The sequence below is a fragment of the Caloenas nicobarica genome, chromosome 3, assembly GCF_036013445.1.
Source record: "Caloenas nicobarica isolate bCalNic1 chromosome 3, bCalNic1.hap1, whole genome shotgun sequence".
NCBI lineage: Eukaryota > Metazoa > Chordata > Aves > Columbiformes > Columbidae > Caloenas > Caloenas nicobarica.
Genome location: NC_088247.1, coordinates 75,437,843 through 75,464,722, shown reverse-complemented (window position 1 = coordinate 75,464,722; position 26,880 = coordinate 75,437,843). Strand labels below are relative to the sequence as shown.

Here is a 26,880-nt window from a genome sequence, read left to right as displayed (position 1 = left end):
TGAGTTTTGTCTATTATTTCTACAAGTCCCTCCACTTTGTGTAAATCAGTGTTCCTTTCTTTTCTGAATATGTTCAAGACTAGCTGTATACTTTAGCGGGGGGGAAAGTTAGAAGCAGACCAATGTGGAAGCTGGCTAGTTGGTCTAAATATTTAAACAGTCATTCAAATGCCATGAGATCAGTGGTGAACCTTCTTCTTCCTCTGGGGAAGTTAGCCTCTTTTTTATTTTTTTCTTTTTTTTTTTTTATAACCTGCTTATTACTGGTAGTTAAACTATTCCTGCTCAGAAGAGTTCTTTACATGATATATTGGTAAAAGCATGTCTGTTCTTATTTGTCCTGCAACTCCAGGTATGGCCTGTGAAGTTATAATTTTTTTTTTTTTAATAAAGATTTCATAGTCTGATTGCTTCTAGAACTGTTACAAGATCTTGATGAGAATAGAAAATGAAGGAAGAGTTTATTCACACTTTTTTTGACAGCTCTGCAAAGTATTTCAAGGAGGCTTGGTGATCTGTTCCAATTTAGTCCAGCCCAGCTCAAGTGTAAAAATCCCATCAGAGTGGAACAATTTCTGCAAAGACAGTCTTGTAGAAGGGTGTCTCTCAGCTGTTGTGCTTAAGGCAAGAGTATAATAGATCTGCTTGAGAGAAATCCTTTTTATACCCTTGGTACACTTAAAAAAAAGGAAGAAAAAAGGGTCACGAGACCTTGCACATTTGCAATTTGCATGATATGGAAAGGTGCTTCTCTCCTGAGTTGCTGGTAGAGAGACCAGGTCTTGCTGCTGCTTTCCATGCTGAAGCTTTCTGACAGTTACAGGACAGGAAGCCTCACCTCCCTTGTTTTAGAGACCTTGCTGCGGCTCTCCATCTTGCCTTTCCTGTTACCTCTAGATACAAAAGATGAACAGTCTCAAGTAAAGATTGCACTACGTGGCAGAAGTGTGCAAGGCGAGCAATGGAGCACCAAACTGAAGTATCTTCTGTTGGTGTCCTTCAACACTGAGACACCAAACTGTGGCATTTCCTTTATTGTGCTCCTGGCTCTGCATATGTATGCCCATGGATAAGCTTCCTGTAAGGCTCCCTCTCAAAGTAGATGTGTCCATGTGTTTGAGTGGCGGCAAGCTTGCTGTTATTGAACGCCTATTCAAGCAATTCACTTCCCTTAATCTTTGGAAGATCTCATGTCATGCTGTCTTGGTCATCCAGCTGAGAAAACAGAGCTTTGCACTTGTGAGCAGGCTTCCTTTGCAGCTGCTTTATGTGCAGTGTAATGGACACTGAGGTTGGCTTGGGTCTTGTCCCATATTTTGCTGGTTCTTTTTTATGATTCTGCATTTGTCTAGGCCAATTGATGCCTTCCATGGCTACTTACTCAAATTTTAATGCGCTTGATTTATGAAGTATGAGGAGGCCCTATGTGTGGTTGGTAGTTAATAAACAGGTCCAGTAGTAGATTATGCAGAAGTAAACAAATACATTGTAATGAGAAATTTCATGTTGGTAGTCAGATGTGACAGGGTACACACTACTACTTTTACCAGTCACTGAAAAGGCAGGATCAGCTCTTCCTGCGTTGGCAAGACGATGTTTTTTCCCCTCAAGAAAAAGGCACGCTGGAAAGGAATTGCATGCTCTAGCTTCAGACTTTACTGTTTGGGTATTGTTTAAAGTATGTACATTGCTAAGTTTTGCATATACTTCTGATACAACAATGTATTTTAAAAGGCTGCATGTTTTTGTATACAAAAATTCAAAGGCACTTTCCATCACTTGGAAGTGGTGGAAAAACATAGTCCCTGTCAGCTTAATTCATGCCTTTTTGCCTGGAGCCTTTAATGATCATTGTCTGTTTCCCTCAAAAGGCTCCTGAATTCAGTTTTGGTTTCAGAGAAGGATGAAGCCCAGATGATTCACACTGGACTCTCCTCATTGGGAGCAAGCTGCTGAGGAGCTTTTTTCATCCCATGGGGAAGCGGGATAGAAGTGTGGCAGGCACTTTGCATGGTCCTGCCACTGCTGCCCTGCTATTGAGCTTCCATGCGCTGTTGGAGCACCTCCTTTGGTGCTCTGTCCTCAGCTAAGACTTCTTCCTCCTCTTGAGGACTAGTTCACAGCAGTAAGGACTGAGGCGTGCCCAAAACATGTGTTACTTTCACTTGACTACCAGAGGATGCTGCATCATCCATGGGTAGGAAAGTTGTCCCCCGTCTTTGAGCATGAAGACTAGGGTGGGCTACAGACAGAATAGCATAGCAGTGTGGTATGGGGTTAGGAATGGGAATGTTGGGAGGCTCCTTCTTCCTGAGCACACTGGCCACGTTGTGGGAGGTGCAGAGCAGAAGAGTTACAAACTCAAGAGCACATTTCGTGTTCTAGTGCTCACTGGTGCTGCTCGACTTGGGGCAGGGAAACTTCACAGCACCAAGGTGGAGTGTGAGCAGTCATGCCTAAGTAAGAACTGTGTCTAATCCTACGATGAAGACTTAACAAGAAAGCATTTTTCTGTCTATTGTTAAAGCTTGTTGTCACCAGGGAGTGCTGCTTGTACAGAAGGAAAAGAATGAAGAATGTCAGTTGACATCTAGGACCAATGCTCAGCGATTTCCCCATCTGTCTCAAAAGGTACAGGACAATGACCAAGTCTGCTAGAGCTGCACAGCCCTGGAGTTTTCAGAGGCGTCTCCCATTGTATCTTTTGAAAAATCCCAAAGGAAAGGTGGGAGCCAGGCCCACATCCCACCTCTGTGAGAGGGCTGCCCAGGTGTTGCCAGCCGATGCCCAAGGCCTGCTGAGGTTGCATCTCCCACTGCTGTGGACTGACAGCCAGTTGTCTTTGCTGCCAGTGTTGCACTGCCCCGTGGCCAAGCTGCGTTGGTTCGGGGATCCAGTCCTTTAGAGCACCCAAGTGACTGGGAGGTGTCTTGGTGTTCCTCATTCAATGGTTTTCAATAGGGGCTTCCTATTAAGGGGCGCTCAGTGTCTGAAGGCACGTATGTGTTGTATCCCAAAAGCGATATGTGGACGGTGAATTCAGGACCTTACGTCCTTGTGGCATTCTTACCCTTGGATGCGTCATGCTAGTCCTGGAGTCATGGTGAGGCAGGTATGTTTGAGAACTCAATGTCCTTCTGGGAACTGGCTGCAGGACATGACCTAGTTGTCCTGGCTGTTGGTTGCAGGTGACATTTTCACACCATCTGCAGCCGGTCTTGCTTTCTGCCCTGATGAGCAACTTTGTTTCCCTCCCTCCTCACTGATGCGTCTTTCCAGAAAAACTTTCATCATCTCAGGGGGTAGTCAAAGGAGGTGTATTTGGGGTCTTAAAGTTGCTGGGAAAGGCTAATATATGCCTTAATTACATCTTTTACTCGCTCAGGCTTTTTATTACTCTGCTTTGCAAATAGCACAGGTGTCCTACTGGTTTGCCTCTGAGAGGACAAAATACCTGGTAGTTGGTAGGGGGTTCTTGGTTTTAAGGCCGTGTTTCATCATCAGTATGAGGCAGCCCAGGTGTGGGTTGCTGCCAAAGGCCGGTTTGTTTCCTGGCAGTTGTCTGTCTGTCTGTCTTGCTGCAGGGTTGCCTTGATTAAAGCTGCTTAAGCTGATTGTGAAACTGCAGCCTAGGAGTCTAGTTGTCTTAGGAGCCTAAGATGTCTCTGGATAATGTCTGGAAAGCATTAAGAAGAGTATTAACGTTTCTGGACATTTTTTTGATAGGACTCCTTAGGGCTACTCTCGTAAAGTTTTTCATCTGGAAGATGCTCAGTGCTAATTTTCTGTCAGCTCTAGCAAATCCAGCTTTCCTAAGATATTTTACTGTAATAAACCTTACGAAACATGTTTCCAGGTGTTTCGAGAGCAGCACAAAATTCCTCATGCTTTTTTCTTGATAGAGGACTTCTGTTTTGCTGGTTTGAGTTCGCTTTATCCCCTTGACAAGTAGTTGCGGCAGTACCTAGAGGCAGAAATCAGGATTAGGACCCAATTTACTGTGGCCTTCGAACTGATGTGTAAAATACACCTGTGCTCATAAAGCGACTTGAACCCACATGCTGTTTGGATGCGACCTGCTTCTGTACAGGCTGGCTGTGGCACGGCCCCAAATTCAGCAGTGGCAAGTCATCCTTGCGCCCTTGTCGTGTACCTGGGCTGTGTGAGGTGGTTTACCTAGCCATGCTGCTGACATCCAAAGCAAACAGTCTCCTCCTCCTCCTACCTTGGATTTCCCTGCCACTATTGCCCTCTTGCTGGGGCGAACCTCAGCAATTCCTGCTTTGACCCAATGAATGCTGAGGTTCTGCTCTGGTGCTGGGAGGCAGCTCACGGGGCCACAGAGAGAGGAGGGGAAGTTTAGGGCTTTGCTTAATGAGTTTTTAGGGCTGTGCTTGAGCTGTTTAATCAGAGGAGTCTCGAAATCTATGACAGGCATGTTTTCCAAAGCTCTGGTGCACGTGTGTATTAGGTAAAATAAATGGTGCTAAACAAGGTGTACCATCATTCTGGGCACTAATAAGTCTCCTGACTGATACCAGAAGAATACAAATAAATAGCACCTTTGATGGTTTCATTGATAGACTGCAGGGACTTTGACCAAGTAATTACATCTCAAAATGTACTTCTCTGGGGGCTGAAACATGAAGTCATGTTGTTTAAGAAAAAAATACAACAAAAACAACCAACCCGTAGGATGTCCCAGAGGCCAATGATTGACTTCAGCTTTTATTAATTCATCTGCAGTGTATTTGCTGGAGCTTTTAGGGTTTAATTGAGGTTAAGAGGTTGGAATCTGTGGTAAACAAAAGAATGGCATATGGGCAGTCTGAAATTGTGTGTGTTTAAGTAAGAGCATTCCTTCTGGCCACTTGTTTTCATTGGACAGTTACTCTTGGCTCACAACTTTTTTTTTTTTTTTTTTTTTAAAAATGTACATGCAATCCTAGCAAGTTAATGATTCATTATGTTTTATCACATCCTAACATACCTCTAAAGAAGAGAAGGCTGAGCTGGGCTTGTGTTTGACCTCCCCCTTCAGATTAAGGATGTTTCTTGTTTAACCTCTTACCTGCTGTGACGGGGTCCACAAACTCATTTGTTTTAAAACGTAAGAAGAAAAAAACCTCCCTCTCATTTCTCACTTCCTTGCTCCCAGGGTCCACAGTTGTTCTTTTTAAAATTCAAATGGACAAAGCAGGTATGAGACCAGAGGAAAAGCTTTCCAGAAGCTTTGTTTTATAGAGGCTATGGGGGAGTGGGATTTAGTTTCCTCTGTTATCCACAGAAAACTGTGTACACGTGTTTTTTACCATCACTACTTTGTCCTATTTTCAGTTCTGTTATGAGCTGTGTGAACATTTTCACTGGATATGATCTCCCCTTGCGAATGGGAATGTGCACCAGCCAGGGCAGTGCCTTGATAATTAAGACAAACCTCCTTATGTTGGAAAGCCTGAGCTCATACTCCTAGGTCTTCATGCTGTTGATAAAATTTATGGTGCATATGACATCAGCTGGCAATAATAATGGTGACCTGCTGCCCTCGAGTCATTCTGTAGACATTTGTAATTTATATACATCTGTTAATAGTGTGTAGCCTGGAGCTTAAGAGAGCTCATCGCTATAATTATATTGATAAGAAAGAGGATAAATCACAGTTTTTCTCTTAATATATCATTTAATAGAAGCTTTCACCTGACCCAGGAAGTCAAATGTGTCTTTCCTGCTTGGTTATAATTTAGAGCAATCTTCTTTTTAAAACTCCTAGTTCTTGTTGAATTAAATTCTGATTTTTGAAAAAAAGTAATAATAGCCATTAATAACTCCCTCTTTTAATTAATACAATAAATGCAAATTTTTTGTACTTCTGTCTCATAAGGGATGCTCTACATAAATAACTTGTATCAAAAATGCTCTGTTAAAAAGCATTCTGTATGCTGGCTCAGGGAAGGAGGTGCATGGAGCAGCTTTTGTACTTGCAGAAGGACACTTATCTATTTTCTTTGATTAAAAATCAACTGTAATGTTTGAGCACAGAATTGAAGGGAGGGTAAATCCAAATTCGTTTTTCTGTACTGTACTTTGTTTTCCTGTGGTTTGCTTTTCTCATCTCCCACAAAGGACAAACATGATTTTAAATACCAAACGCTTTTCAAGCTTGCATGTAATGCACACATGCGTGCATACATATATGTATGTACGTCGTGTGTTAGCATAACATGACCTGCTTCTTTGCTGGTTATGATCCCTCATCCTTTTTGGAGGGTGAAGGAGGAGCCCCTGTGTCCCTTCTCAGCTTGTCCCCCACAGGCGGGCTGTGCCACGAGTGGTGGGAAAGGGCAGCGTTCATCCCTAACCTGCAAGGAGCCTCTGCCCTTCCTTCTGGATTCGGCAGGTGCCATGGGATACTTCCTCGCCCTGGAGAGTGTCAGGGCAGAGGGCTGTAAATAAAACATCACAAACTGTTGAGCAAGGTGTGTCTGACCTAGCTATAATGTGAAGATGATGTTTGCTACTGTGCTTTTGGGCATAAATTGAATTTCTGTCTCTTATTTCTGTTATTATTGTAACTTCAGCTCTAAGATGCTCATGCAGCTTGGGCTTAGCCCTCAGAAGGGGGCTGGCAGTGCTTGTCTTGCAAAAAGTACGAAACAGCAGCTTGGCCTTGTGAGTTTGTGGTTCCACCTCCTCCTTTGAGTGGAGGTGCAGAGGTTGGTTTCAGCAGTTTCCCAGGGACTAGAAGTGGAGAGAGGGGAAAGACGGCTCAGAAGAAATCCGCTGCACTGACAACACCTGCTGATGGCTCAGTGTAAACTCCGCTTTGGGCAGGAGCGAGGTACCCAGTTGAAGGACAGGTTACTCTCCTCCCCTCCCTCGTGGGTGTTTTTGGGAAGCAGCACTTGGTGTCATCTGCCTTGTCACTTGCATGCATCTGGAAACCTTGAGTTTGGTTTGTTATTCTAAGGTGACCCGATTGCTTTATGGCACACTCATGGGCTATTTAAAGGTTGACTCTGCCCAGTTTGTGCTGTGATGCTGGTGGAAACATTGGCCGTGGTGCTGTAAAATTGATAAGTTTGCTTTTTTTTAAACAGCAAGGAGGAAAACATCCCATCAAACATGTGCTGCAAGCTGCTCCCAGCGCCAGTGAGAGCGCGGCACTGATGCTCTCACCTTCTTGGCAGGTGTGTGGGATGAAGGGAGCCTGAATCCTGCCTGGAGAGGAGACCCTGGCCCCAGCGGAGCTGCCCACCATGAGCAGGGTGCTGCTGACCAGCAGGATGCAGCCAGAGAGACGGAGCGTCTGTGTGTTCCTGCCTACCCGGGAGCAGCTCAGCCTCGACGTGGGGGTGAGTGGCTGGGAGGTTGCAGCGTCGGGGCTGCTGCTGCGGTTCTGTTCTGTTAGCTCCCTTTGTTCTCCCCAAAACCTGGTGCTGGTCTGCTGACCAAAAGTCTATTAGTCAGCTTAGGGTATTTGGTGCTCCATTTTTCAATATGGCAGCTTCAGCTCATATGCAGAGTTCCTTAGAAGTCCCTGTTGTGTTTTTGGATAGGGATCCCCTCTGCTCTTTGTCTATTGTTATTCCTCTGTTTATACTTTCTCAGTGTTTTTGCCCCTAATAATTAGCAATTTTTAAAAAAATGAACCTGAAATACCTTCATGATGTAGCAAGCATGCCCAACACATGACCATTTCAATGGCATTTTAGCTATTTCTAGTTTTGATAGTCTGCAGATCCCTTCAAAGACTCTAAGGCAGAGTAAACAGCCATTGAGGGTTTTTCTCCTTCCTTTGAGTACTTTTACACAAAAAAAACTAGAGGTAAGTCGCTTCTTTTCTTTGATCACTGCTTCAAATGCCTAAGTGTGTGTGCATGAGTGACAGCAGAGCTGGATCGGCTGGCAGCCCAGCATGGCACGGTGTCCACCACGGCGCGGTGCCTCTTTGTGCAACGCGGGCTGCACCTTGAACTTGTGAGAAACTGAGCTGACAGAGGCACTTCAAGTGACAAGCTAGCCTCAAAGATAAGTGCTCTCTTGTCAGCGTGTGTGTGCACTCACGTGTGGGCTAAGGAGGTTTTTTTTGGGTTTGGTTTGTTGTGGTGGTTTCCCCCATTCCCCAACCCCGGGATGGGGAGGGGGAGAAGACAGTTGAGGTGAACTGTTATTTTTAAGCACTTGACTGAAACAACGGCTTATGAAAGTATGCGTGCTAATCTTCAAAATCCATGTAGGAATTTTCCTACCTGCTGTGCTTAAGTGTGGCATCATTAACTGAAACAGCCACAAGGGTTGGACCCAAGAAAGCTTTAAGAGCAAAATGTGGAGCGCTCTTCTTCTAGGTCACCAGTTCAAACCCAGCCCATGTACTTCTCCACAAGGCTTTTGCAATCTGCTGGCTTTTGTGCAAGCCACAAAACGATCATTTAATTAAGTTCTCGGTGGCAGGTGCACAGGCTGGGGTAATGGTCTGTTGCGACTGACCCTAAATGTCACCCTCTTATAGCTTTTATCAGGGAGGCTGAAGATTGGAGATAGTGGAGGCAGCCCTGCTGTGGGGAAGGTGTGATGGGGAGCAGGAGGGCAGGTGGCAGGGCTGGTGCCGTCGCCGCTCCTTGCTGTACCCGGTGCCTGAGCTGGGCAAATGGCTGTTCCTCCACCACTGGGTCATGCTCCACCGTATTAAGTTTAGGCAGTGCTTAGAACATATGGTATAAGAAAACCTGGATACCTGCAGTTTATCTTCCTTGGAGCAGGCGTGTCCTTCTTGGTGAGGGAAGTGGGGCTGGGGGCATGAATGGGCTGGGTCATCACCATTTGGTTTGGCCTGGTGTGAGGTGAGCACTGGCTGAACCAGAGACACCTGAAACGCTTTCTGGTCTTGCTCCTCCAGCTTTGGCCCTGGTATGCAGCTCCCCCCAGGTTTGGGGGAGCAAGGTTTCCCAAGAAGCTGGGCAGTGGGGCACGGGGGCCCCTGGGTGCATGGCCAGGAGAAGCCCTTGCCTGCACTCGGCTGTTTGGGCAGGGATGGGAGCTGGGGCTGCCCTGTATGCGCTCACCTGGGCAGGCAGCAATAGCTGTGACCTATATTTAAAACCTATGCTACTGCAGCTTAATAACCCTAAGAAATGATCTTTCGCATTGAATGCTGGCAGGGCTGGAGGGAAGGTGTTGTGTCCCCGCTGTTCCTGCCGGCTGCCCCTCCAAAGATTTGGGGCACCCTGAGCATCGCCAGCTCATCCCGCAGAGGGGTCCCTGCCACACCACCCCTTGGTAGCCCTTTTAAAGGCATTTTCCTTCCCTCCTCACTTCTGCCACTTCTTGCTTTGGTGGCTGGGAAGTTAGGAAAATATGTATGCAGAGATGCCTGCATGTGAAAAGGAATAGCTGCCTGGGCCAAAACATGAGACCTCGCTGCACAGTTTTGTCCTAATTGCATAAAGAGTGAAACATGACCTGTTACATCTGGGCAAGTCACCAAAACCAGCTTTCATTTGTCTTCTGCCTCTACCACAACACCCCTTCAAAACAACAACAAAAATTAAGACTTTGCATCTGGAGACTTTTTTTTTTTTAAAAAAAAGGAACATCAAGGCAATAATTTTCTAATGATGTTGGTAGAACCCGTATTTAATTAGCACAACCACAGATGATACTTTGTGCATTTATTAGAATAATAATGCTACTACTTAATATTTCCAAAGCCTTTTAGCCTCTTCAGTGTGGAATGCAAATACTAAACAAGCTTGCAGCTCAGTGAGGTAGGCGGGAATCGTTATCTTTCCAGCAGAATAAATTATAGATCCTTCCTGTGATAAGCACATTGTTTATGCAGGTAATCCCTTTCTCTTCCCTCCATATAAATTCCACCCTTCCAGATAAGAATTTACCTATATGTGTTTTATGTGGTCACATGTAGATTGAAGCCTGCTCTTTAAAATGGGTTTGTCTTATGTCCTTCACAGAAAGTGTTGTTGAAGACAGAAGAGCAGGAGCCATTTTAAAGTCTCTTCCCCCACAATCGGGTATCTATTACCTTGGTGTCCACCTTTCTGCATGTATAGATGAATTTGAGAGGATGAGGAGGAAAACTGTCTTCCTAGGACTGACTGTGAACATGATGAGAAACCGAGCAGTGCAGAGAACTAGTGGGTTCTGCAGCTCACCAGCTGCCCCAAGGATGGTGAGGTGAAGTGGGAGGTTTCTGCTGGGGAGGCTGGACATCAGAGCAGGGTGCAAAGCAGCTCGCCTTGCTCCAGGCAGCCCCAGCGGGGAGATGGAGGGTGAGCACTGGGAAGCTTAAGCAGTCTGTGAGCGAGAATGGTGCAACTAAAACCTATATCGGTTGCACCAAAGACCTTGGAATGGTATCCGGTTTGTTCAGTTTTGTCAATCTGCCAGCATTGTGGCTTATCTCCCTCATAATTCTGAACCTGCCGATCAGTATGAACTAGTATTTATGACTAGATTTCTGAAAATTTTCTGGGGTGGTAGCAGCTGAATAAAGGAGAGAGACCTGTGCTAGCAAAGGTCTGGCTGCCAGCGAGGGGAGCAGGGCAGGCAGGCAGCCACCCTGCCTGTGCTTGGGTAGGTCCGAAGAAGCCACAGCAGATGCTGCTCCTTGTGTAGCTGCTGGAGAAAGGGTGGAAGCGTGAGGAGAAATTTTTGGAGGGGAGGAAGTCCGGTGAGGTCCTGCGTGGTAGTGAATGGCAAGCATAGATCTGAAGTCTTTCAGTTCTGTAAGCAAGAGAGCTGATATTTTAAAGCATAAGGACCAAGAAAAAAATAGAGATAGGTAACCAATACATGTGTATATTTGCACACAGAATGACCCTGGAGTAGCAGTTACCTTCTGTAAACTTGCACTCCACTTTGGATTAGATTTCACGTGTAAAGAAGCACCGAGTCTGACATGGGGCAAGGCTGAGTATCAGGGGAAGGAATGATTCATGGCGTGTCTGGGACGGAGCTTGGCACAGGAACCATACGCAAAGGGAGGGAAGTCTGAAGAGAAGGGCACAGAGGGAAAATGCAAAGGGAAATGTTGGTTGCTGTGAGCAGAGGGGAGGGCAGGAGGGAGCAGCGATTGCGAGTGTAATCAGTATTGCATAGCCTTGAAGGCTGGGAGTAAAACTTGATACAGAAGGGAAATGCCAAAAGTAGAATGAACAAGGTGGTAGCTCACATACCTGCTGTGCAAGAAATCTGATTAAATCACTGCTTTAGACCTGAGTGTCACAAAACACTGAAGTGCTTGGTTCCCTAGAACTAAGTGTCTTAAAGCAGGTTTTTATTCCCTTAGGAGTGAAGGCATGTCACTTACAAAATTTATCTAATAGGATAGCTTTTACATAGAGTCTTGTGCTGCCAGTGACTCTTGTATGCACATAACCATTCTGGCTAGGGGTAGGTCACCTCTTCTTTAGTGAGTCTTTCCCAGGTAGGAGAACGTGCTTAGAGCTTGCTTCCTTGAGAAAGGAGGCAGGACCATGCTCACTTTTCCCTTCCAGCTGCTTTTTCTCAGCAGCCGAGCAAATGCTGCATTTAGGTGTGAGATTGTAAGGGTGTAGTCTCACACAGAGACCCATAATAAGACCGTGATGTGGTTTTGGGTCTTACCAGAACTGTGCGCTACCTCCTCCCCTCCCAAAACAGGTATACGCACACGTGTGTGTATTGGTGTAGCACAGGTTTCAAAGTTCCCGATAAAAAGATAGCAAGTGGCTGGCTAGCGATGCCTTGTCAAGTAGAAGAAAATGAGTACTTAAATGACCTCCAGTTTCCCATTGTCCATGTCTAGTGACATGGCACATCCTGGGGCAGGGAGGGGAGCACAGCCAGTTTCTGGGGAGTGTGGCACGCCTGCACTAAAAGGGTTTGAAGAGTTATGGTGGCGATTAGTTTGGTGGTGGTGATTAGTTTGTAGGAGAGTTCACTTGTTGACTTCTGCCCCATCGTCTTTGCTGCTGTGAAGGTAGTGCTGCACTGTCTTCTCTCTGGAAGGCTGCTCCTACTCATCTGCATCGTCCAGCAGTGGCGTAACAAAATCCAGAGGTTCTGTCCCATTTTGCAGCTGGTTGCACCTTTGGCTGGGCTGAGCTTGTCTGTGTTTGTTTTGTTCTGCTCTCCCCATCTGCTCTTGCTAAAATCTCATCTCCCATTCTCTGAGGGTTGGGGTTTGGGGATTTTTGTTTGTGCCTGGCTGGCTGTGCTCCGGGGGTGGTGCGATGGGGCAAGGGGAAGTGAGGCTATAGGTGGGAGGACATCTAGTGGGGGAATTTTCCAGCCATGGTATGCATCCAGGTCTGCACATGCAGATAGCCCCCTCTTGCTGGGGGAGCCTGTGCCCCAAGCCACCCTGCCAGGAAAGTGCATTCGGTAGCCGTGCCATGGTGCTGTGCCTCTGTCCTGCCCTGTGCCCCTGGCAAACGCTCCCCAGCCCCTGGTCCCCTGCAGGAGTGGGTGCTGGTACCTCTGCTTCCCCAGTGCTTCCTCGCTGCGTGCGCAGCGTTATGGGGGGCAACGGGACGGACAGGTCTTGATGTGGCATGGAAACGGGCAAGAGCTTACAGGCCACTGGTGACAGCTTCAGAAGATGAAGATGTTAATTGCTGTGTGACCAGAAGTCAGCAGGGGACAGAACAAGCTCTTCTGTGTGTGGTAGAGAGCAATCTCCTCTCTAACCCAGGAGCTGTTTCTGCTCAAGCCATGCAGTCTTGGGTTTGTTTGTGTACTTTTGTTTTCAGCTCTCCTGAATGAAAGTTTTCTTTTTTGTTTTTACTTTATTCTCTTAACCTCTCTCTCAAAAAAAAATCTGTAAGACAGTAGTATTTTCACTTCTGTAGTTACAAATATGCTTTTATATAAGAGCACCAATAAATAGCCTAGTCAGTACTGCACAAAACTAGGGCTCCAGCAGCCCTCCAAATTCTTATACAAAGATGCTAGTAGATAGGAAACTTTACGTTCATGTCTTACTGAGCTGAGCTACTTTGCACTGTGAAGGAAGGAGAATGACACATTGATTATTATTCTGTGATAATAGTAATAATACTGAAAACAAAGCTTGTTCTGTGGCGTGGGGTTTTTTTTGGTTGGTGGTTGTTTTTTACTGTGATACCCAAAAATGTATTGGCCAATGTAAAGAAGGAGAATTGTGCCATCCAGGTGTGTGAGCCATCTGTAATGTTGGATTGGTTGTTTCTTTCAGGTCAAAGCCACTGGACAGGAGCTCTTTCAGCAAGTTTGTGATTTAGTGAAGATTAAAGAGCCTCACTTCTTTGGCCTCAGCATTGTTAAAAGTAAGCAAACTCAGTGCATGGAGCAAATGACTTGGCAAACATCCACCGACCCGCTTGTGTATTTACAGTGCGTGCATATATACACAGCGGCCGTGCCTGCGGGGAATTTGATTGTAATAAGGTCACAAAGTATGTAGATTATGCACAGGCTTCTCAGAGCTCTTTTGATCTTTGGTATGTGGGCAGACAAATTGGGAGAAGGGGGAGCTTTTGTCCTCCTCCTTTGTTCTTACGTTCCACCTCTTTGTGGGGTTTTCTTTCTCTCCTGTAGCTGAGTTGCTAGCCAACATATTTGTCACTGAATTCAAAACTGTCAGTAGTTGAACAGGAGGTGAATTTTAAAAGGACTTCGGGGCTGAAAGTGTTACTTCTCTTCTGAAGTCACACGAAAAGAATGTGGTGTGGGGAGCGGGGGGGTGGAACTCAAATGGTTTGAGGGGACTGAGTGCATGTGTGGGGGACATTGAGTTTTGAAATATTGCATGAGAAATACAAAACTTCCTAGTCTGTAGGCTGAAGTCCAGCCTGCTTGGTCCTACAGCTTAGTATTGACCAGGGGACAGTGTAAGATGGTGACTTAAAGGAGCAAACTGATACGAGATATTGCATTTCTAGGATGGTGTGTGCATTGGCACCCCCCACAACTCTTACTAATTAGAAATGGATCTGTTGTCCTCCTTATCCTGCATACTTACATTTCCAAAAGCATGGAAAGGACTTTTCTTCCCTCCAAAATTTTTCTCAAATGTGTCATTATTTACAACTGCAACTCTAGATATCATTTCATTGAAGTGAGAATAGGTTTTTTTGGGTCCTTCTAAATGAGGTTTCTTTTGTCTCTGTATGAGTATGTGGGATAAAATAGTTTCTTTTAAGTTTACTTGTCTCATTTCCTTTCTATTCTCATTATTAATAACTTTTTGCTTTTCTTGAGCATAGTACTCAAACTAAGACTAGAGTAAGCTGTTTATCCCCATAAGATTTATAGAGTTTACAGGAGATTCCATCACTGCAACTAGACTGGTAGCTAACAAATACATGTGTGTTTAAACCAGTGTAGGGTTTTTTTTTAGGTGAGGAAGACCTGAATGCTCTTAACTTTTTTCACAGATTGACTGTGTTCCTGTGAGTCCCCACTCCACAGCTTCTTTTTTTAACAACTGGTTTTTGCCTATTTCACTTGTGGGACGTCTCAGGTGAAATTCAAGCTCCTGTCCTCCCCTGTGAGACAGGGTAACTTCATTCCCATTTTCTTTGAAGGAGATGCTCTTCTCCTGTTCTCCTTGTGTTTCTTTTACTTTTTTTCCCCTTTATATCTTTTTTTTTTCATATTTTCTGTACCCTGTTCTTTCTTTCTTTCTCTCCCACCTTTTGCATGGAGCACTTTCCTTCATCCTGACAAGCACAGGGGCTCTGGCTCCAAAATACCTTATTGTGGCAGATGCCTCTCAGCCTGTTGGAAATGCAGTATAACTGCTCCGTTGTTTATGTTTAAAGCTATTGGATATTGCCAATAACTTTAAACGTAAACAATCTTCTCACTTCACATAAATGCGCTTCATTTTTAGAGAAGCTAATTATTTGCAAAGGTCTTAGAAAAGAGTCGCAGGAGCCCAGTAGCCTGAATTAACCTCTCTCTCTTTTTTTTTTTGTGTTGTTTTCGTGACTATTCCTCATTCATGCTTGCTGTAGCTCACTTTGTAAAGCTGCTTAATTTAAGGTGCCGCATGCTCACCCTGGCTCCTCCTGACAGCCATCTCCCTCTGCCACCCAGGCAGGTGCCAGCATTTTGGTTAAGGAGGAGGTTTATTTTTATTTGTGCCTCTGTTTAAGAAACTGTTGGGGCCAGACAACAGGAAAGTGTCGGCAGTGAGTTTCTCAGCCCAAATGGCCACCAGGAAGGCTGTAGTCCACTCTCTCTCTCAAGCAAACCTGGTCTGTCTGCTATTGCTTCCTCTGGTCTCCACCTTTAGTCTGTGAAAGTCCAGTAAGCTGCTGACTGGAGTCGTGTGGGGTGGGCTTTAGGGGTTTCTTTATGTTGTTTATAAAATAGCTCCAAGTTATTACTGTGGAACTGTAGCAAAGGAAGTATTTTGTTTTCTGTTCCCCAACCTGATCTTTTTTCCCCGCCCCCCCCGCCACGTTTTGTCCAACAGACTAGTGATCTTCTCCCTTGCTGCCAGTGATAGGTGAGGTCTTGATTCCATTGCAAATGTAGCACTCTCCATCTCGGGCATTTGGACGTAGCTTTTAAAGCATGGTCTGCTTTTCAGGGATTTTTGGTTTCACAGCAAGCTATCATCTCAAGAAAGGGAAGCAGACTGGTCAGGTTGTGGGGAGGCCTGGGTAAGTTTTCCATTGCCCAGGGTTGTCTTGTGGGTTCATAAGTCAAGCGCCTTGGCCAGGCAGCAAGTTGCTGTAGAGGCTGCAAAGGGAAGGTTTGCGACTGGTCTGCAGGGCAAGGGTGGGTTAGATGTCACTAAACTGGACAGGAGGCGTCTGCATTTCAGACCGAAGTATTCCTTTTCTGCATCATGCTTTCACCTCTCTGTCCTGCAGCTCTAAGATGTCATTTTTTAAGAAACAACCGCCCTGTTGTAATAAGGGTGTATTTCTCAGTTTCTTAATGTGTATTTATTTTTGGCAGTCTGATGCTGCCACATGCAGAACAAGATATTCAATCCGTCTGCATCCACTACCTTGCTGCTAATTTGTCAACAAACCCCTGACTGTCAGCAGTGGCAAGAGAATGAAAATTAAGGGATTTCTACAGAACTGTAACCAATCACATTGGGTGGATTATCTGGATTAGGAGCCCATTTGACCTGTAGACGTTGTACAGATAGACTAATGCTCAGTTGGTCTCATAGTAAGTATGTGTGTGAGGGGGAGAGGTCGGGGACCTTAATCATAAACAGAAGTTTAACCCCTGAGTGTGGCAAAAATGAAAACAGCACCACAAAGCACTGGGCAAACTGCAAACCACAAATGCTGTGAGATCTGAGCTGTAGGTCTTGGAGCATGTCTTCCAGCATTCATTGCTCAAATTTGTTGCCTTTACTTCTGGTACAGATGCTGAGGGCAAGCTTCAGGATTTAACAGTAATGGTGTCAGGACAGGGTTTTTCACCCTTTTTGCTCTTGAGCTTTTTTTATTCTCAAGATGAAAAACACTGCAGCCAACTGCATTGAGGTGCAGGGGGGGAAGCTTGTGTCTATAAGAAGAATTTGATCCCTTTGAGAATAAAGTTCAGGAGTGTATATTAATGGGAAGCCACACCGCGCAAAGCTTGGGACATGTTGCTCTTCTACTTTTGTCACAGATCATCAAGCAGGCTGTATCTTGTGTACTCCTGCTGCTGCTAAGTTTGGGTTTTTTTCCTTTTAGTTTGCTCAGTGAAAGACCCTGCAACCCTGCCAGGTTCAAGCTGGCTCCATAGCTTCAGCAGCTGGGTCTTACATTGCAGCTCCTCCTGCAGGGTCACCCTTATCTAGTGCCCTGTGGGAGGTTTCCCTCTCTTTATCAGAAAGGGTATGCAGCAACACAATTCAGTCTTCTAAAACAAAACTGATTGTCAGCAGACAAAGGACAGCCAGGCCTCCTTTGTTGTTATAGCCCGGATCCCTCTGATCCTGAATCTTGGGCTTCTTTCTAGGAGCAAACCTTGCTCAACCCAAGAAGGAAGCCTTGCATTGGGAAGGAGCAAGCCTGCAGCTCCTACACCTTGCCACTGTCTCTGTGTCTTCTTACCAGTTTGTCAGGTTGGCTTTCTAACAAAGCCAAATCCCTTTGCTCCAGCTCCCTTGCCTCAAGGATCATCGTGCAGTTATTACAGCTATGGCTGTTCACCGTGCCAGACCCAAGCCTCCCAGCCCTCCTTCCTTGTGTGCTTTGCCAAGGAGCTTGGTGGTTACCTCTGCCAAGACCACTCTGCCTCCAGTTAACTCTTCTGTGTCTGTGTATCCTCCAGTACCAAAGTTCCTGGGCAGCATATGCTACCATGTTATTTTTGTATTGTGTGGGTATCTCTTATAAGAAAGGGCCTTTTAAGAAGACTAGTGACAACAGAAGTTGTACAAAATACCGTTGGATGATTTCTACACCCCAGTCCTCCCCACTGTCCCTGCTTCTGCTTCTCCTCCCTCAAATATGTGCTTGGATAGTTACATTTCCTTTATGAATTGCTTCTATATCTTAACCTAAGAAGATACAGCTCTATTATAATGACTTGGACACCTCCAAAAAGAGTTAAATGCAATGTAAGGAAAGCATGGGCAGAGATGTGCCACCTAGAGGGAATTGCAGAAGTTCAGGTCTTAAAGTGTATAATGCTCCTCCAAGGGCCATCCTGTCTGACACTTGCAAGGGTTTTGTTTGCTCGTGGGTAAGCAGTGCTGGAAACGGTCCTGCAGCTCTTCTTGTGCAGAAGAATCCCTTGTGACCCTGCCAAAAGTCCAAAGAGCTTTGCCTGAGCATGCCTTGTTGCTAACTGTTAGATGCCAACATAAAATTCCTGCAGTGCCTACCCATCGTCTGGAATGATTGAGTCTCTATCTCAGTCTTCAGACCTCAATAGATCCTAACAGCCACACTGCCTTGGTCTTCTTGGTATTGCCTCCTTTCGCTCTTCACTTCATATCCTTTCTGTCCATCCCAGGTAAAACAATCTCAGCCAGGACCTCCCCTGCTTTACTCTCAGCCTCCGTTGGGGTTCTTCCCTTCTTCACTTGGGATACATATACTTCTCAGCTAAAACTAAAAACACAAGGTTATCCTGAACCAAGTTCTTCTAGACCCTACAGTAAATTAAACAACCAGGTATTGAGAAGTGGACAAGGTTTCTTGCTGTTGACTTGAATAGTAACACCAGGAGCATCAAGAAATTACATAGAGGTGGTGGGAGCAGATGCCATATGGATAGTGATGTTCACAGGCCACCAGCACTTGGAAGCCTGAGGAGCTCCACGTGCAAAAGGAGTGTGTACCTGGCTCTTCTTCAGTAAAGAAACAAAAAAATCCATGCTGGTATTCAGGGAAGCTAAACAGGTTATGTGAGGTCTACAGCGTGCATCAAGACATATTTCTGAGCAGTCTTTTTACAATTTTTAAAATTTTTTTCTTTAAGCTTTATCTCTTCCCTAACCCCAGCATCTCTCTGTTCTGTTCCTGGAAATAGTGGTGTTACCACGAGGCTTCTTGCAGCACCTGGGAGAAATTAAGTGCTATAGCCAAGGATCATTTTTTCCCTTTCTATAGTGTGGGAAATGCTTGATAGGTAGAAGTTTGGCTTTGCACTAATTTGTGTTTTATTTGAATCCTGTTCTTCTGGACTGTGTGAATAGTTATAATATTAAAATATACTTGGCTCAGCCAAAGATGCTAATGGAGCATTCCTGGCTGCCAGCAGGGCCTGAGCTCTCCCTCTTGGTAGGATGGGTAAATAACTTATATCCGTGGAATTTCTCAGTGCTCCTAGCCCAAAATGGGCACTGGAGAACAGGTTATTGGCATTCAACATTACTTACCTATTCTGCAGGGAAGTTATCCTTCATAAAAAAAATTAAATGAGGAGGCACTGGTTAATGTAAAATAGTGGCTTTTAGAGTAACAATGACTCAGAACTGATTTGACCCTATATTACAGCCATAATTTTCTATTCCTGTTTTCCCTGCAGTGTAAATAATACCTATTGTATCCGGATAACTCCCTGGAACTGTGTCACTTTTTTCTGACTGGATACCTGGCCCATTATTTTTTTGCAACAATCCATGCTCTATATTTGCTTAAATATGTGAATTTTTCAGAGTAGGAGCACTTGAATGTTTGCATTTCTGGTGACTGCTTCATTTGAAGTGAGATTTTTACAGCACAAACTTTCCATTTTATTGGAGAATTCTTAAAAGCTAGAACTTGGAGAAATGTATAAATTGCAGTGCTGCAAACTAGCCAGCTGTCCAGATGTGTTTGTTGGGATTGCAGTGCAGCGCACTGGTGTGTTGTGCCAGGCCTGGTATCTTTGTGCACATACATGAGGGAGCCTTTTGAGAGAAGCTGGTATGATGTATTTTTAAGCTCGTTGCCAGCTCTGAGACAAGATTCATGAGTGCAGTGTCAGTAGCTGCTGGTGGACATGTGCGTATAGGCATGCGTGCGTCCTTCTAAGCCAGCTTCTTAGTACCTTTCAGTTGTTGTCCTTCAGCTGAGGCCAGTGAAGCAATGACAGTTCATACCTGCTGAGTATCCAGCCCTGTTTGGTTCCACAGATCGGACATGTTCTTCCCTGGAAAGGCGACAATCTGTGAATTTCTATACTGTCCTTTACAGCACTGCTCTGAGGTGCTGCAACTCGGCGCCCTCATCTCTGTTAGAGATGCTTGTTTTCAAACCAGAGACAGTTTTAGCATCTGGCGAAGATCTCCAAGTTTTACCACTAACCCAGTTTAAGGAAAAAAACCCACAACCCACGTAGGGCTGGGACAGGAAATACCTCTTTGTTTTTGTAGATGGAGGCTTACACTGCAGGTTGACATTCCAGCAATATTAAGTTCATTAAGGCAGGAACGCGGGTCTGCATTCCTGCATGGGAGGGAGGATGGGAGGATGCTGGGCTGGGGAGGAGCAGGACCCCCAGGGAGAGCTGGTACATTGGAGTGTCCTCCCCCTTCAGCCTGCCTTATTCTTGGGGTTTATGTGCACCTCTCAGTGGGCATGATGATGACCCTGGAGTCCTTAGGCTTGGCATCTGACCCTTCCAGAATCATCTCTCTAAACTAATTAACACGACGAAGATAAATAGCAGCTATGGGGTGTGGGTAACAAATGGCTTTGCTACAGTGGAACTGCTCTGTCATCCCGTTCCCCTTTCTGTCCCGGTCTCCATGTGTGGTGGGATGTCTCAGGGTATATCACCGTGCTTGCCGTTGCCATCGTTCACTCGTGGCTGAAGAATAATTCTTGTATTTCCCTAAATGCCTCTGGGCGTAGGATCATTCCTGATCGAGAAGGGGAAGCTGCCCCCACAGCTGGTTACAGCTGTGCAGGTTCCCCACCCTCTGTGGGCAGGACCAGCCAGGTGCCACCAGGAGCAGCCCCAGCCCAGCCTGTAATGCCCTGCCCAGGGGTTGCTGAAGCCCAGGGAGGGACTGGATGCCGTGCTCGTGTTATCCCACTTCTGCTTGCTGTGCAGTTGCTTCTTAAATGAGCTGTTATTTACTTCTTAAGAAAAGCTTTACAGAGGGACGCTTATCAGCTTGGCAGCTGACAAGGGACAGAGACAAGTCCAAGAGATGGATCAAACCCATCTCTCTCACTGACTACCACTTATATCAACCTTTTCAAGGCAGCATTATCTGATCTTAATGGACTTAAGAACTGAGGCCAGCGTAGCCACCCAGCCACCCCATCTCACAGGCATAAGTGAAGAGGCAGGTACAAGATGCGGTCTCTGCGATGCTAAAACTTCTTCCTCCCCTTGTCAAAATACCAAAACAACTTCTGTATCACCTTGTGTGCTACAACACTTAAGTTCCCACCACTAAAATTTTCAGGATTTCTGTACAGCAATTTCAATGCTGCCATTAAATACTGTGTTGTATATGTATGTGACATGTCAAGCAGTGTGTTAAACAGATGTGTAGTTATATAAAAATTACAGCTGTAATCAGTGCAATGCAGGAAAGACTGTGGAGATGGAAACAGGATTTTTGGGGGGATTGTCCTCTTTATTTGTGTCCGATGTTACCGGTATTTTACATAAGGCTTCCTGTTAGTGTGCGGTGTGGACCAGTTCTGGCTAGCACCAGCTGTGGTTTCTCTCACTTAAGGTGGGAGCTGAAGGAGGTGACGATAGCGGGTTGTTTGGCTTGCTTGTTTCTTAAAACGTTGCAAAGGAAATATTTCCTGTATCTGCCCCTGTAAGGGACTGGAATGCTCTGGGAGGATGGCTGTGCGGTAGCTCAGAGCCCCCTTGAATGCCTGCTGTGACACTGGCCTCTGCCAGTCCTTCATCTGCTGTACAGACACCAGTGTAGGTGCTCGTTCTGTTGTAAATCTCCATTAGTAAAAATTCACCTCTATCCTCCCTTCTTTTTGTTTGACATCAGAAAGCAAAAACCAAAGCTTGGAAGTCTGGGCTGGTCTTCAGGGCAGAAGGTTGTTTTGCAAAGGGTTCTTTTTTATTATTTTCTTTCTTTTTATCTTTTTAAAAAAAAAATTTAATTTTTTTTTTCTTTTTATTATACCCTTTTTTTTCACTGCTCCTTTCATGTCTAAAGAACAAGCTCTTCAACTTGGCTCTTATGTCACCTGTCAAAACACTTTCCTGAGCAAGACCAAAGAGTAGAGGGACTGGTCATCTGAATGTGCTCAGCTGACATTGTCACTGAAGCCTGAAACGCCAGTCATGTCTTTTTTTAAGAGACTTGAGAACGCTCAGGGAAAAATCTTTTTACTGACTTGAGTTGTTAGGATTTGATAATTGGTAAGCAGTGTTACAAAACATTGGCTTTGAAAGCAGCACAAAGCTCTTTCAAGACGATGTGCTGCTCAGGCTGTCTCGTATTCACCCTTACCTGGGTGGAGAGCAAGTCCTGGTCCTTTGAGGCCAGTTTTCCCTTCCTTTTATTCATCGTTTTGCTCTATGAAAGAAGTTGGGTGTGAGGAGGTGACACCAGACCTTCTGAGGAGGGCATTTGGGTTTGGTCCTCTTTCTCACCATTTCAGAGGATCCTATTCATATGTAGACAATGAAACCTCTCAAATACCTGACTCTGTCCGCTTGCTTATGCCATGTTGGACAATGATGTGCCACATGATGGCAGAGTGAAAGTTTGGGTAGGGCTTACTTGCTTAATAATAATAAAAAACTGAACCTGCTAAACTGACAGTACAATTAGGTCAGTAAGATGATGTTTCCCTTTTGTAAGTGCCTTCTTGCTTATAAAGCAAGAATTCTGCATTTCTGGGTGATGGGCTTGGGAAGTTTTAGCTCAGCATCTCTTGATTCAAGGCATATCTGACGTTCCTTCCATACTGGCTGGAGTAGCACATGTACTTGAGAGACTCGGTGCCCTCTCTTTTCCCTGGCCTGTTTCCTGGCCAGCTTTGTTTTAAAGTGTATTGCTTGGAAACAGCGTGTGTAGTCATCTAAGTGTTTAATAAATAAGAATTTCTAATTCTTTAACATTAAATGCTTTTTCCTCTTCTCTTTCAGATAATGAATATGTTTTTATAGACCTGGAGCAGAAGCTTAGCAAATACTTTTCAAAGGAATGGAAGAAAGAGACCACCAAAGTAAGACAGAAGTTTAATTTTGGAGGCTACTGCTTTGATATTGGACTACTCAGTTAATTAAAAGCTCTGAAACTAAGGTCCCTAAAGCATTTCTTGAAGATGGTCTGCAGAATGCTGTTTAGCAGCAAGATGTAGTGAGTTGTGCATTGCTGTACAATTAATTAAATGAGCTAAAACAGCCCCTTACACAACTTTACCTGAGCAATAGTAGCCACTCGGTTGCTGCTCAGCTGCTGCAGGAGTGGAGAAGGTCAGTTGGTCAGTCTTCCTTTTGAGCTTTGCCAAGCCCATGAAGAGTCTGGAGTCTTCCTTGTTATCCTTAAGCAGAACAGCCTAAAATGACTTTCTGTGACTTGAACCTTATATGAAGGAGAGGACTAGGGCTCTGACTCTTCCAAAGTACATGCAAAAGGGCAGTGTAGTAAGAGGAAGGATATTTTGTTTGAGAAAAGTTTTAGCTCTTTAAGGCTAGTGAGCCTTGCCAAGGGAGGGAATAGCTATGTGAAATAAAGACAAGCTTATGTAATTGTTTAGTGCCAGTCATTCAGACATGATAATGCCTGTTTGTGTGTGACATTATTAGAGGAGCCGCAGTCTAGAACAAAGTGTAGTATGCAATTACATTCAGATATCTTAATTAGCTCATTATGACTTTTTCCACCTTCCTTAAGGGTTTTCTTTTGCAGAGTAGGCACGCTTGCTATTTCTGCTGCTTAGAGAAGTTTGTGGATGACTACTGAGGTTTGGGGATCTCATATCCCATACTACTTCTCCCAAACAAGTGAGGGTTACTTCAAAGACAGCTGCCAGTCATGCAGAGGGCTGTCTGTCCAGCCACTGTGGGTATCCCAAGGCAGGTGTTTCTGGTCACCTCGAGATGGGGTATGCTTTGTGGTCGCTTTGAGGCTGGATTCTTGCAACATTTTTCAGGTTAGGATCAGTGTCAAATCTCTGGTGAGAGACGAATTATGAAAGGCTGAATGAGTTGCCATTGGCAGTACTGAAGTCTGAGAGGAGTTAGGCTGTTGGACTGGGTTAGCAGACAGGGATTTAATTCCTAAGAAGAGGTTTCAGGTGGGAAGCCCAGTCCAGCTGATAAAATAGGGTGATTATGAACAAGTCCCAGAAATAAAATGTGAGTATTTGCATGATGATCAAGAAGCTGCTGTCTGCATCAGATGTGCATGTCATGCCATGTACCTTGCCCCAGTAAGATGGGTCTGGCCAGCAAGGTCTTAGAACTGCCTGTGTGAGTGAAGTTACCTGTATGAACATTTAAAAAGTGACTGGCAAATTAGGAAAGATGAGAGAATAAGCTAGTAAGACCAGATGTTCCTTTTTTTTCCCTTTTTTTTTTTTTTTCTCCTGTTTAAATAAGCTTGTAAGTCTGAAAGGTAGGCTGCAGTTAAAATAACAGCAGAACTCATGCTGGCTTTCTTCTAACAGATGTCTTCAGCATGAAGCAGACATCAGTGTCTCCTTTTGGTCTGTGGCTGCAGGAAGGTGTGAATAACTAAATGCTACCCCTGCCAAACAAAAGGCGAGGAGTTAAAACATCAGGCTGGTGCACCTCAGCCTGGGGCAGTAAATGCTGAACGCAGCGGCAGCAGCGTGTGTGTCCCCACTCAGTGATGTGGTGAGGTGCAGGCATGGCTGGTTACTCCCAGGTGTGCCTTGGCAACATGCCGCAGCCGTGCCGGCGTGGCACGCTGCCCGGCTGCCGCGGCGCCCTGCCTGCTGCCGTAGGGGAGCCTGCACGCAGCTCCCTGCGTTCAGCGCTGACACCTCTGTGGTGCTGCCAGGTGCTGAGCCAGGCAACTCCGGGCCTGGCCGGGCATCCCCAGGCTGCACTGGGACCTGCTCATCCCCACCATCCAAAATCTTCCACCTTCCCCTGAGTGTTTTGCCTTTCAGCCGGTCTAAATGTTTTGTGGGGCCTCACTGTTGGGAGCCTCCAAGACAGTCACATCCCCCCCCCCCTAAAACTTGCCAAGAGCAGAAAAAGAAAAGCAGTATGGGAAAGCGAGCTTGGGAGAAGCGAACATTACCAGAGGGGGTAACAGGAATTTTGGATGCCGAATGTTATTTAACATGTCTTCTGTCTCTGCTCTAGGGAACAGAGAAATTCAGCCCTCCTTTTGTTGCATTCTTTAGAGTACAATACTACGTAGAAAATGGAAGAGTAATAAGGTAAGTTCCCTTCTGTGGTAGTTAACTGCGTTTTGAATTATTCACTGTGTTCTTAAAAGACAAGAAAAATCATGTTTCTTTGTTAAGCTCATATCTGTGAGCTCACAAAAATAAGCTTAAAAAATCCACTTGATTTTTTTGTTTGGTTGGGTTTTTTTGTTGTTGTTTTGGTTTTTGGTTTTTGTTTTTGTTTTTGTTTTTTAAGACCTTCACAGACTTTCTCACTCAGCCATGAATGTTTTCCTCGTAGATCATACTCCTTACCTCTAGGAAGATTGTGGCTGCTTTTCCATCTGTGTTTAGAGAGCAGGTTGAATGATGACAGTATCAAAATATGTTTGACACTCTTTTGGTTGTATCTTTTGGTTGTATGAAAAACATCAGATGAATATACATAAAATAGCTATTTATACTCCAGAGCACTTGCTAGTAATTTTTTTTCTGGTTTTTGTATCTGAGCAGTGCCCTGTGCAGTCTGCTCCTGGAAATGAACTTCTGTAAATGGACAAAAGGAATGACTTCATAAGTTAGCGAGTTTTGCCTTTGAGTGTAGTCCATTCACATGGAATATGGCCTGCACTCAAAACACCACCACCCTCACCCACGGTACAGAACAAAGGATGAGGCAGTTAAAAATGAACAACTGACAGAGTTAATTTACATCAGCACTTCTGGCATGGCTGTGACCCCAGGGCAAGCCAAGAGCTGGGATCATTCAAGTGGATTAAAATCTTTACCAAATTTTTGGCATTTGTTCTCATCTTGAACAAAGTTTTGTGTTTTTTTTGTTTTTCTCTATGCATAGCCTTTCATTTTGGATACAGAGGAGTCTTTCTACTGGAGTCTGTTTGGCTGTTAAGTGTTTTTTATTTAGTTTTGCTTTTAGGTACAAAGGGAGATTGCATATCATTCTGCCACCCCCCGATGTACATGTCCTCTAGCATCCCAAGCAACTTTCTTTTGCACTGGTAATTTCATTTTAGGTTTGTGGAGCCATACAGAGGTAGTTACATGGCCCCTTCAAATTATGTATACACTCACACTTTTACGAGCAGACTGTCACCTCATCCATATGTACATGTCAGCAGCCTGCTCCCCATGAGCTCAGACAGCGGGAGGTGTGTGGGTTATCATTGCTTATGCCTTATCAGACTGTCCCTCTTTGGCAGCTTGAGGAAGACAAAAACAAGCCCAAGGCTCCCACATCTTTTGATCTACCTAGCAGGGAATTAGCTGTTGAAAAGTACCTTGAGCCTAAGGCAAGGTGAAATGAAAAAGCAGTGCCAGGTTTGGAGGGGAAAGGAGGACAGGTGTGCAAGAAACAGAACTGGGAGTCAAGGGAGTTGACTCTCCTAACTGCTAGAGGCTTTCCAGAGAAACAGAAATGCTTGATGTCACAGCTGTTTTGGAAGCTCGCTACATGGTTTTTCTTTCATCTACTTTCTGCCCTAACTTCTTAGATCTCATGTTCCTCAAGATAGAAGCTACCATTTCCCATGTTTCTACAACCCTTAATGTGAGAAGACCTTGATCTTGGCTTGGTGCTTCTTACATGCACATAACTGTATTGGGGGGTATTGACACACATCAGGGATGTTGAAGTTTAATCCCTCCTCTCACAAGGAAGGTGTGTTTGAGGGGCCTTATCCGTGACTGAACTTTCTTCTTCAAGTAAATTTGCCTTTGTGTCTTGCAGCGATAAGGTGGCACGGCAGCTCTACTACTGCCATCTCAAAGAGCAAGTACTTATGTCTCGGTGCAACCACAAAGAAGAAATCTACTTCTTGCTAGCTGCCTACAGCTTACAGGCAGACTTGGGCAACTACAGGGAGAAGGTCCATGCTGGCAAATATTTTGAACCTCAGGCTTACTTCCCGCAATGGGTAAGTTTGGGGGGATCTTTCTGTCAACAGATTGCACATGCAGCAGGAGCTAGGTCGAAGTGGTACTTAACTGCAGCCATGCAACTTCCCCAGCTCCACTTCAGTGATTAGGCAGAGTGGCAGAGCATCACCCTGAATTTCCCTCAGGAGATATCTCCTCTCTTTCCACTGGATGTAGGTGCCCATTCCTCATCAGTGAGGTGGGTGGTGTG

The 26,880-nt window shown here is 45.1% G+C and overlaps 1 protein-coding gene across 1 annotated transcript in view; it reads left to right on the top strand.

Annotated features, from left to right (window-relative positions):
* Positions 1–26,880, top strand: part of FRMD1 (FERM domain containing 1) — a 41,067-nt gene that overhangs the window by 3,087 nt on the left and 11,100 nt on the right. The window contains exons 2-6 of the mRNA XM_065631973.1: positions 7,188–7,352; positions 13,214–13,304; positions 22,516–22,595; positions 24,709–24,785; positions 26,482–26,668. Coding sequence (XP_065488045.1) covers positions 7,257–7,352; positions 13,214–13,304; positions 22,516–22,595; positions 24,709–24,785; positions 26,482–26,668 — 531 coding nt within the window. The 5' untranslated portion in view covers positions 7,188–7,256. The remainder of the gene's footprint in view (positions 1–7,187; positions 7,353–13,213; positions 13,305–22,515; positions 22,596–24,708; positions 24,786–26,481; positions 26,669–26,880) is intronic.